The sequence below is a fragment of the Lactuca saligna genome, chromosome 5 (genome assembly GCF_052625555.1).
Source record: "Lactuca saligna cultivar CGN05327 chromosome 5, ASM5262555v1, whole genome shotgun sequence".
NCBI classification, from domain to species: Eukaryota; Viridiplantae; Streptophyta; class Magnoliopsida; order Asterales; family Asteraceae; genus Lactuca; species Lactuca saligna.
In genome coordinates this window covers 233,108,477-233,120,836 of record NC_136421.1, presented here as the reverse complement: position 1 = coordinate 233,120,836, position 12,360 = coordinate 233,108,477, and the positions used below count along the sequence as shown (strand labels likewise).

The window sequence follows — 12,360 nt, the reverse complement described above, 5'->3', positions numbered from 1 at the left end:
AGTTCGGCCGCACTTAAAGCAACCCGAACTACATGCCCTACATGACCCATCGTACCCCCTGCCACACTTGTCGCAGCGGCCTCGGCCCTGCTGGCCTTTCCCTCAAGAATCTGTCTTGGGTTTCTTTCCCAAACCCTCCATACCAGGTGTCACGTATGGTTTCCTCTTCCTCTCCATCTTTAGGTCAATCTCTTTCCCTCTAGCTCTCACAATCATATCCTCCAGCGTCGTGAAGCTGGAGTGGCTCACAAATTGGAAGATATCACTCCGGAACATATCATGATATCGAGCCTTTTTCATCTCCTCGTCCGCCACATACTGCGAAACGTGAATGACCCTCTCCCAAAACTTAGCTGTGATTTCCATCACCGTCTCAGTAGTCTGTTGTAAATCCTGGAACTCCCTAGTAAGATGTTGCACCTCTATCACCGGTGCAAACTCGGCTCTGAACCTAGCCGAAAAATCTCCCTAAGTCAAAGAATAAAAATTGCATCATCACCAATGGCATGCCCGACCTCCTCCCACCAGTCACATGCCCTGTCCTTCAGAAGACAAGATGTCAGTCGAACCTTGTCCCCCTCGGGACATCTGCTGGTGTGGAATGCATTGGCGATATCTGCCAACTATCTTGTGCTTGCAATGGGGTCCCGATCCCCATGGTAGTCGAGAGCTCCACAAGCTCTAGATTCCCTGAAAGTCAGTGTGCCAGACCCTATCATGGTCGCCACCTCATGCAGAAAGCACTCAACCTATCATCCAAAAGCTCAATAATGTTCTCCTTTATTGTGCCAAAGATCATGGGAGATTGATCCAAGATACTGCATGTGATCTCAGAGGATATGAACTCCCTGGTTTGTCGTCTAGCTGCACGGCTCCTGAGCCTGATTTGATCCCTCACTGGCACCTGAACTGCTGATTGTTCTGTTGCATAAAATCGCCATTCTGAAAAACACATCATAACAAACATCAATACTAATCAATTATCAAGGGATCACATACACTACAAGTTCCTAGGATTCATCTCAACCTTCCTTGACTCGAGTACGGATCCTCTGCTTTCAGTAGTACGGGCTCATACTACCTTCCACATCTATCCATACTTTACTCAAGAACTACCTTGACTCCACCAAATCCCTTCTACTACTATTGCTTCATGCACTAGTCTCATCCTAGGCTTGTCCTAAGGTAATCACCATCCCACTCTCCGCCATCAGTTGCATAAGAAGTCCTTACTATCTTCCCCTAACTTGCTCACGAATATTATTACATATCACTAAGACTAGATAATTCTTCAAATGAGAGGTTCTACCCTACAACGGTTAGACTCAAAGGAGAGCTGCGAAATAAGGCTAAACCTAACCTTCTGAAATTATTTAGTCCTCGCAATATGTAACTTAACATATTCATTTACGAGTCAGTAAAAGACAACTGGAACTCCTAAAAGCACAAAGCAAGCAACATTCGAGCATTTAGTACACATAATCAAGCTTATTCTAATCAGACTGTCATAATGACTAATCTGTACTAGCATGCAGTTCATAGAGTTGATACACGTATATCAGGCACATAAGGCAACTTTCCTAGCTCCTTAGTCCTAATCTAACATGCAGTTCTCATCACACCCTTTTTCTCTTTTCAAAATTCTTTTTGTAAAAATGATTTTCTTTTTTTAATTGTTCATACTAAGTCCTTAGTTTGAGTTCAAACACACCCGAAAGTGTGCCCGAATCCTTCAAACCAAGGCTATGATACCAACTTGAAACAACCCTAAAATGTAGTCCCAAAATTTCGTTTTAAAATCATTTAGGAAGAACCCATAACTCATAAAGCAACATAATAAAATCATATGACGTGTATCTCAAACATTATATCAAAATACTGTATCAAATTCATCTATCAAATATCAGAGTCTAAAATATCCCAGGCTGAAAATTTTGGTGTGTGTCATGCAGCCATCCCGAGCTCTTCCCATTGCTACCTGAAGTACCTGAAACCAAAACTGAATACTGTAAACACAACCTTAGTGAGCTCCCCTAAACTACCACATACCATACAAATAATATGCAATTAGGATATACGGGCCTCACCCACTCTCATGGAGATTCGGGCCCCACCCACACTCCACTGTCTAGAAGATTCAGACCCCGCCCACACTCCACTGTCTAGGAGATTTGGTCCCCGCCTACACTCTGTTGTCTAGGAGATCCATGCCCCACCCACACTCCTGTTAGGTTTTAGTATACTACAACATCTTATGGTGCACATATAACCCTAAAAGCTTTGGATTTATGTTTTCTCTAATTATACATGCAATATTGTTTCCAAAGCATTAAGCATACAACTAGCATACTAATGACATAAACAACATAAAACACTAGTTACGAGTTTACCTCTTTATGTAGCTTATAGAACTTGTTATGTTTGGCCATTAAGAACTTAGCACCAATAGTATAAATGCCTAAAATGGAATCACAACACACCTAGGATAAAGGATGACTTTTGAGAGAGTTTTTTGCACTCAAAATCGGTTATGTGTATTCCAAGAGCACACTAGGGCATCCGATTTTAGCTATGGGGTCAAATATATGTGTTAGGAATCCAAGAGTCATGGGTAAACCCTAATCCATACTCTTGGGCTTATTATTCATGATCCATGAATCAAGTGGGCTAACTCTTTATGGATTTTTCCATAAACTTAGTCCATCATGTATCATAAGCCCAATATATATATATATATATATATATATATATATATATATATATACACATACATACATACATACATACATACATACATACATACATACATACATATATAACTAATTTACACAATTAGTACCCATTAATTTAATTAGTCTCTTTTGATCATTAAATTAATTCCAAATTAATTCTTGATCAATACTAATTAAATCATATGATTTCATATTAATATATTAGAACTTATAATGTATTAATAAATCATAAATTACCTCTTCTCAAAAGTCCATCATATCAAATTGTCATGGTGATATGCAACACAAATGGACCATGCTACTCTCAGGTCAAGTACATACCAATTATAGTTATGGGCTTAGACACCTAATTGAACAACTCCGATGTCTAGGAGATTTGGGCCCCGCACACACTTCGCTGCTAACATGCATATAAGTATCACACAGACAAAAAATATATCTATCAAATAGTTACATAACTATACTTAAACAATTCCATGAGATACGGGCCCCACCCACACTCTACTATTGATAATACACATAACATATACGGGCCGACCGTGGTGCCTTTGACCTGCTCTACTAGAGGAAAACTCAAATCTCAAACTGGATGTTGAACTCGTGCATGAAAAATCTTTGTTGGTTGCTCCCACGACCTCCCGGCTATCACTATACAATAATACTTAGTCAAAAAATTTGACAATCTTGCTTAGGGTAAAATGACCGATATGCCCTCTGGTCAAAGTCAAAGTCAACTCAACTCGTTGAGTTACCTTCCAACTCGTCGAGTTCCTATGCCATTCATCATTGTAATAAACCAAGCCAACCCGTCGAGTCCGTTCACATACTCGTCGGGTACTGCCTTGTGCAAGATCAGGACAAAATGAATCGACTCGTCGAATTGTCTCTCAAGAGTTCCAAAAGTCACGTCACACCAAGATCTTGTTTCAACTCGACGAATTCTTTCACAACTCGTAGAGTACCTCCTCGAACTCGACGAGTTCCTCAATTTTCCTTACTCAAAATCCTTGACCAACTCTCTCCTGGACTCACTGAGTTGGTCCAAAGTCATGCCAGAAGAGAGTTACAATCTCACTTGCCGAGTCCCCTCAAACCCAAACTCGTTCCGTCAATTCTAATCAATTCTAATACCACAAACTCAAAGATCTGGACTCTTTAGGCTAACATAACACGTAAAGTTGCTAACTCTACGTGCATGCATGGTGTTATGAAGCTGAAACATCAAAACCAAACTAAAATAAAGACTTAATGCGTGGAATAGGGTCATGGTTGAACAAAGGTGGCAACTTCGAGCTTCTAAAGCTCAAGAGAGCCTAGATCTGAAGTCCTAACTCCACCAAGAGCCCAAAACTCGAAAATAGCCTTGGAAATGGCCAAGAGTGACAACAAGCAAGCTTAAATGAAGATCTAAGTGAAATGGAGCTTAGGTACAAGCTTTATACCTCTAACAAGTCTGAAATGCAACCCAAGCTCTAGATCTTCTGCCTTCTCCTTGGATCTTCTAGCCTTTCCTTTCTCCTTCTAGCTTCAAATCATAAAATGGCAAGAAAAATAGCTTAAGAACCCACAAGGTTGATTAGGGTTTTGAAAGTAGGGTGTGGAGGTGATGAAGGCTGGGGTGAAGGTCGAATAAGATGCTTAAATAGGGTGCAAAAACCTGAAATTAGGGTTTCACCCTGGCTGAGCTACTCATCGAGTCAGGGACCTCGACTCACTGAGTAGATAGCTTAAACCCCACGGATAGTCTACCCTCTACTCGACAAGTTACGACCACCAACTCGTCGATTCCTTCTTTCAAAATAAATAAATAATTAAATTAATTGCATACCAGGAAACCAGACGTTACATGGGAGGATCAAAGTTGGAAGTTGATGAAGTGTGGCATGAAACTCTAAATTAAGAGTTCTCTACAAGTATCCACAAAGCAAGAGTGTAACTGTAACAACGTGAATTTTCAATACAAAATTTTCATTTTTGCAAACATCAAAACCATCATTTAATATTCTGAAACCACATATGTAACAATGTCATTATAACAAAATACATCCCATGATCATAAAACAGTTCCTTCGTCAGTGTGTACAAATCACGCCGGTGCCTTCCCACGATCCTCGCTAGTACCTGAAACACATAACACAACAACTGTAAGCATAAATGCTTAGTGAGTTCCCCAAAATATTATTTACGCGCATACGCCTTTCCAGGCCCTGACCTTCCGGTCCATGTGTCTCAGGGGACTTCCGTCCCGACTCGATAAACCTTCCGGTCCTACCTGCGTCAACCTTACGGTCCACATCACAACGCCTTCCTGCCCATAACATATACGCCTTCCGGCCCATAACATAATGCCTTCCGGCCCATATCAAGCATATCATACATAGCACATATAAATGATTAACTTATCATATACAATGCATATAACTCATAACATATCCGACCTTTCGGTCACACAATAAAACCCTTCCGGGTACAATATAGTGAGAAAACTCACCTCGTGGAAAGTCTGGAATCTCGGGTACTCGCTATCTCCAAATCCCAACGAAGACTCAACCCCGCCTAATCATAACGAATATCATTTTAATTAATATAGACTTCCACAACTAGACTTTACCCCTTATCATCATTCCTCAGAGGGTAAAAGACCATTTTACCCTTCCTTGATTCAAAGTCCACATGTTGACCAAAACCCTAAAAGTCAACAAAAGCCAACCTTCCAGTACGCGGGGCGTACATCGCCAACCCAAGAATCGGGGTCTCCACCCAATACGCTGCGCGTACTGGGAGTTACGCCCAACGTAACCATCAGACCTAAGCATTCATCATTTCTGGTCTTAATCGGTTAAGCCATAACTTCAACTTCTAGATCCGGCTTTATTTAAGCATCCTTACTCATAAAGTCGAAACCTTTAAGCCTTGGCATGGCTATAAAGGCTCTTACACTCCTTAACACCTTTCCATTTCAACTCAAGGATATAGATCTCATGCATGGCCAAACATTCACGTCCAAGATTACATTTTTATGAATCTACAACTCAAATGGACCAGAAATATGATGGATCTAAGCTAATGGAGACCATTTGCTCATAAAGTCTCCACCTTTGGGACCAAAACCCTAGAAAATGGTCCATAAAGCATACCACAAGAACTATATGTCAAGATCCGAACTTTTTACCTTAGAATGAAGCTCCAACCTTTGCAAAGCCCGGATCTACACTTGAACACCAACTTCTAGCCTTCCCAATGAACTATTCTTCTCCTTTGCTACCTTGAAATGACACCACCAAGCTTAGAATACTCACAAATGGGCTAGGAACGAATAAACACTCTCTTAGGGTTTCTTTCTGAGGGGTGGTGGTTGAGGAGTCGAGCCAACACATTCCTTTTATAGCCAACCCAACAATTAGGGTTTTTGATTCTGGACCGGTTACGCCTAGCGTAACCCTGGGTACGCCCAGCGTACCCAAAGGAGAATGCGTTAAAATGAAGCGCATGAGTATGCGCAGCGTACTCCTTGTACGCCCAACGTACTCGCCCAACATGCAAAACCCTAAAATGACACAATTAAAATATGAAGGGCTAAATAAAAGGGTACCTGGATTTCGGGCTGTTACAATAACCATAAAAAACATGTTAGTATTCACTTGTAATTTGTTGTTCATAAGCCTTTGAAATATATACCAAATATATGTTCAAAGGTGAAACAACAAAGGGGATTTGTCTAGCATCAAAATGCAAGAGAATGGAGAAGAAGAAGATCCTTCAAATTCCAAAATTTGGCAATCCTCTAGAGAGCATGGAGCTCTCAGATTTGGCTCTAAGGAGAGAAAGAAGAAGACTTGCACTAAGTGTATCAAAAACCCTTCCATGCTCTCTCTTATATAATGACAAAAAAGTGAAAGGAAACCATAAAGTAAAAGGAGATACAACTTTGTTCCAAGTATGCCAAAGAATAGACAATGCATGCATACCTTGTCTCATCCTTAATTTCGAGAAAAGCATATCCAAAAGAAGACAAAAGTAGTCTCATGGCTATTTTATACACCTGCATGTTATCTTTATAAAAATCAATCATTATTATAAAGAATTCCCAATATATATATATATATATATATATATATATATATATATATATCTTATTTTATATATAACTATCTTTTATATAATTTGTAACTAGATTATTTTATATAAAACTATCTTTTATATAAACTAAACTAGTTTATTAAGATATAAATATAACTTATAAATAATCATAATGTATGTATATTTCATAAGTTGTTATTTCTTCAATAAATATTATTTCTACATATAATAAATTCTCAATTAGTAAAATATTATTTCCATGAAATAATAATTTTCCAATTAAATACAAGTGTTGATATATTTATTAATAATTAAATTATACTAATAAATAATCAATTGGAGGTAATTTGCTATATAGTGTGACCTTATAAGATCATATATTATAAACAATATTATTCTATAATGACTCTTGGACATACTAGATCTTTCATTAAGGGCACTGGTAAAGGGTGTCGGTGTTGAAGACAAGATAAACGATTGACAGGTTTCATAAGATTTTATAGTAGCAGACATTGGATAATTTCCATATATATCAAAGTTTATTTATGGTTTAAAAAATTAGTTATATACAAGATTATTATTATACCTTTATATTATTTAATTAGTTTTTAATTTTGATTAGTCCACAATCATTCTTATATCAACACAATAGATAGTCAGAACACATGAACTCAACTCTATATTAACATTATATCATATTTGCAACAAACATCAATGCGGATTCAGAAGCATATTAGTAAGAACACTAACAAAATATTGGACATTATTATCATTAATTACGTGTGGATAACAATGTCCAATCCATGGCATTCCAAATACAAAACATGCTGATTAATTTAGGGTGTTACTAAATTGATACCCTCTAGACATTTTATAAACATTTTTGTTAAAAATCAACTAATCCTAAACTATTTATAATTTACTTTTTGAAAAAACAATATAAATTCAACCAATAAAAAAATTTTAAAAATTAAATAGGATATCTAAATAAACAAATTAAATATCTTCTTAGGCAATCCTTTAATTTATAAGGTTTACTTGCATAAGATCACTCGATCCATACCATCATAACTTTCGATACCTGGGTACCGCCCTAACCCCATTTCCAGCCGGAACACGACTCCCTCCATAGGAATTTAGGATCATTTTTTCGAGAAATACGTATAATTCTATTTTGCTTTTGAGTTGAATTATTTGAATTTTAAATGAAGGATAGGATATATAGTCATATAGATCATTAGATTGATTATTTGATTGATAGAATGCAGCGGGTTATCCTACGTGGCTCACATGCCTGCGTTTTCGGGCCCCACGACCTATTCATCACCACCGTCTACGCAGCTCACACCAACTGAAAACTTAATCCAAGGGGCACAATTTTGTACGTGACACTCCCTACCATACCTACCAAAGGACCGCAGTCGTGGTTAAGGTATATCAAATCTACGACCAAGATCTTCCGAATAAACCAATAGAGCTCTCAAACCCTATAAATTCCCGGGCCACAGAGAGTGCCATGGAAGACGAGAAGCCAAAGGGCTTTTTCTTGTTCTAGTTTTATCCGTTTATGAAGCCGTATTTGACAGCGATCGGAGCGGGAAATTCCTAGGAAGGAGGGTTTTGTCTCGATTGCTTGTTTCCCCATTGTCTTCTGTTTGAGCTATCAAACCCTCGCTTTTGAAAGTTATCGGGCCACAAAGATTCTCAAATTCGCCATGGAAGACGAAAAGCCACAGGAGTTTTTCTTGCTCTAGTTTTATCCGGAAGTTTAGCCGTATTTGATAGTGATCGGAGTGGGAAGCCCTAGAAAAGAGGGTTTTGTTTGGATTGTTAGTTTGCCCGTTATCTTCTGTTGCTTTTGGCTTACTGTCGATAATTGCAAATAATGGAATCGTCCGCGATATCGATATACAACCCTCAGAAATCCAAGTAAAACTTCCTTGTGTCATTTATTGTTATCGTGTTGTCTTGTCTTATTGTCTATGCGTATTTATATTTGTCAATTTTGTTTTTTTTTTAGTAAAAGAGTGTTTCCGGGGAGTAGTAGTTCACCGTACATGGAACCCGAAGTGATCGAAATTACTCCTCCTTACGCTGGTCAGACTTCCAAATCGAAGGCTAAATCGCTTAAACAAAAAGAGGTACATAAATCGTATCAACAAGGCTGGTTTATTGGTTTCATCAATCTTGTTCATATTTCATCGTTTCTCAGGTTGTTTATCATGAAATAATCGACGTTGACATGGATGAAGACCGAAATGATGTAGTGTTCATTGAAGGGAAGGTTGAATCCAACAAAAAGAGGAAGGTATAATCTTCTTGATTTTAAGTATGATCTACTCTTGTTACTTGTTTTTCTGCATCTTGTTGCTTTGTTGCTCTTAACTCTAGTTATAATCGTATACCTCTGTTTCTAGGGTGCTATGGGCATCTCATTGGGTCCTAGTAGTGCAGAACAAGTTCAAACTACAAAGAAAGTTGACTCAAATAATAAGGGGAAGGTATAAGCCTAGCCATATTATGACAGTGAAGTCAAAATATATGCATATAATTTCTAGTTTGTAATCTTTTTTTAGGATATTTCAATGATTTCATATTTTCATTTACGCAGGGTGGTGTGCAAATGAATTCAGTGGGCCCGGGTCATTCTTCAAAGAGCTTTGTAACAGAATTAGAGAGCTTTTATGATTTAGATGATTATATTTTAGAGGATGATTATCTGGCTTTGCAATCCCGTTTTGATCATATGGATATCCCTACTGGAATTGAAGCTCAAATTCCCTGGTTTCCAGAAACACTCCAAATGAAAAAGAATTCAACTGTTCATGCTGCTTCTACTTATTCTGGTCTACATGCAAGCAACAGTTCAAAGAATCTTCCATTTGTTGAGACCCCACAAAAATTCCAACACCAAAACATGCCCTTTAATTATACACATAATCAAGTAGCTCCACCTATGAAGGTGCCTCATACGGGTTCTTATTTTTCCAATAGTTCTAATACTCCTCAAGTTGGTGGTGGTGGCATTTCTTCAAGTTTCTTTCAGCTTCCCATGAACACGGGTTACCCACTAGGGGTAGATACGTCATTTTCTATGTATCCTATGGGAGACATGTTAATGGACAAGATTGTTGCTGGGAGTAGCCCAAGGAATTCAAGTGTAATTGGAAGCTCTTCTAGCATGGCAAAGGTTGTTGATAATGAAGATGTTCTGAAAAGATATGAGAGCTTCAAGAAGTTTGATACAGTTGTGGATTTTTCTGATCATTATTATGCAGCACAGAATTCTGGAATGAAGCAGGTAAGTCTGATTTTGGGGCTTTCTCTTTTTTTCCTATTTCATTTGTGTATGGGCTGAAATGGTAACTATGTCTGTTGGATAAGTGTAAACCATCTTAAAGAGTCTAAGTGACAATTTTAACATTGCATTCCAAAATAAAAATTTCACAATATAAATCAATTGTAATGTGAGAGGAAAAAAGGGCAAATGGGTAAAGGGTTAGTGTCTTGATGCATTAAGTCATGTTTTTTTGGCTTAACCCATTAATGAGGTGTTTGGGATTGCTTGTTTAAGGTGCTTATTACTGCTAATAATCATTTTTTAGTGTTTGGATGAAAATAAAAACAAAAAGTGCTTATCGACTTACATAAGCAGTTTTGATACTTATTGATGCTTTTACTTGTTTACCCTTTTACACCTCATCCAAATAGTAGAAATAACTTATCAGCTTATTGTGTTTTGGTAGCATATAACCTAATCCAAAAAACTGCTGTGTGTAGTTGCTTATCCCATTAAGTCTAAAAGGAAACAGTGGATTAAGTTTACCTGATATGTTGATATATTTTCATATACAAAATGAATGTGATTGATTATGTTTCAGCCACCAAAAAATTGGGCTAAAAAGATACAGGATGAGTGGAGGATTCTTGAGAAAGACTTGCCTGGTAAGCATGTGTGAGAAATTACTAATAATTAGAATTTAGAAAGAGAAATGAATAGATGTTGTGATTGTGCAGACACAATATTTGTAAGGGCATATGAATCAAGGATGGATCTTTTAAGAGCTGTAATTATTGGAGCAGATGGCACCCCGTATCATGATGGGCTCTTCTTCTTTGATATCTGTTTTCAAAGCAGCTATCCCAGCTGCCCACCAGTAATAAACATAAACATAAACATACATGTCTTGTTTTAATCATGTTGTGCTTGTTAAGTTGAAGTTGATGGTTGATGGTTGATGAATGCAGCTTGTTCACTATCACTCTGGTGGGCTGCGTATCAATCCGAATCTGTACAACTGTGGGAAGGTGTGCCTGAGCCTTCTGAACACATGGTCGGGTGCCCAAAAGGAGAGGTGGATCCCTGGCACCTCAACCATGCTCCAGGTGTTGGTCTCCATTCAGGGTCTCATCCTGAACACAAAGCCTTACTTCAATGAACCTGGATATGCACACTCCAGTGGCTCCATCCAGGGAGAAAAAAGATCCATGCAATACAACGAAAGCACCCTCATTCTATCACTCAAAACCATGGTCTACACCATGAAAAAACCACCCAAGGTAAACTTTTAACACTCACTCCCTTTCTTCTTCTTTTCTTGTTGTTTGAAAGTGTTGCTTTTCTATATATATATATATATATATATATATATATATGATGATGATGTAGAACTTTGAGGATTTGGTGAGTGGGCATTTTCGGAACCGTGTGCGAGATATTTTGATGGCGTGTAAAGCGTATACAGAAGGGGTGCAGGTTGGGTGTCTAGTGAGGGGAGGTGTACAGGATGTGGATGAGGACAATGACAGCTGTTCACCGCAGTTCAAGGCTGATGTGGTTGCATGTGTCAAGACGCTTGTGGCTGCATTTAAGAATATTGGAGCTAAAGAAGCTGAGGACTTTGTAGGGTTGACTGTAAAGAAAACCAAAACTCAAACTCATTCATCATCGCGTGCATTTGCACCTGCCTATGCGCATAATGTCCATGCTTATCTTCCTCCTCCTCCTCCTCCTCCATCTGCTTTCAGTGCTGCTATACCAGCTTATAATCATTATTGGTGAAACATATCTGTTTTTCATTTCTTTCTATTTTGGATTGGGATTGGGACTGGGACTGGGACTGGATGTTTTATGTTTTCACCCGAATAGTATAATATACTGCTATGCTCTGCTATATGTATATAGGGTGGATGTGGATTCTTTCACCAACTTTTTCTAATTTTAATCATTTCACTTATTCTGATCACAACCCTACTTCTGAAACTATATGTATTGTATCTGTTTAGATGAGCCATGTGAGGCTCTTTAAGTTTCAATGAATCTTTGCTCATACCAATGAGTTTGTTGGATTTGGGTTTTGTTTCCAGGAAATGTATGCTGTGCTTAGTTTGAGCTTTTGCAATTATGATTGTTTGTCTCAAGCCAAAATGAAAATAATTGTTTGTAGGGAGAAGATGAAGATTATGATGTTAAGAAAATTCAGATATACATTTCAGCCATTGCACTACTATCTGGGTCTCTTTAATATGATTTAGAAGATGTGGGTGA

The 12,360-nt window shown here is 38.0% G+C and overlaps 1 protein-coding gene across 1 annotated transcript; it reads left to right on the top strand.

Moving 5' to 3' along the window:
* The first annotated feature begins 8,253 nt into the window (after positions 1–8,253).
* On the top strand, positions 8,254–12,061 carry LOC145046233 (putative ubiquitin-conjugating enzyme E2 26). Its single transcript, XM_078994530.1, has 9 exons — positions 8,254–8,741; positions 8,833–8,953; positions 9,025–9,120; positions 9,230–9,313; positions 9,424–10,113; positions 10,694–10,757; positions 10,830–10,969; positions 11,061–11,372; positions 11,482–12,061. Exons 1-9 carry the CDS (start codon positions 8,698–8,700, stop codon positions 11,872–11,874), a joined length of 1,944 nt encoding a protein of 647 aa, XP_078850656.1. The 5' UTR covers positions 8,254–8,697; the 3' UTR covers positions 11,875–12,061.
* Positions 12,062–12,360: the final 299 nt, after the last annotated feature.

Excerpts from the sequence above, each read along its gene's own strand:
- LOC145046233 (XM_078994530.1), top strand. The coding sequence starts at position 8,698 with ATGGAATCGTCCGCGATATCGATATACAACCCTCAGAAATCCAA. Across the intron at positions 8,954-9,024 it reads AATCGCTTAAACAAAAAGAG|GTTGTTTATCATGAAATAAT; the intron begins GTACATAAATCG and ends ATCGTTTCTCAG. Across the intron at positions 9,314-9,423 it reads ACTCAAATAATAAGGGGAAG|GGTGGTGTGCAAATGAATTC; the intron begins GTATAAGCCTAG and ends TCATTTACGCAG.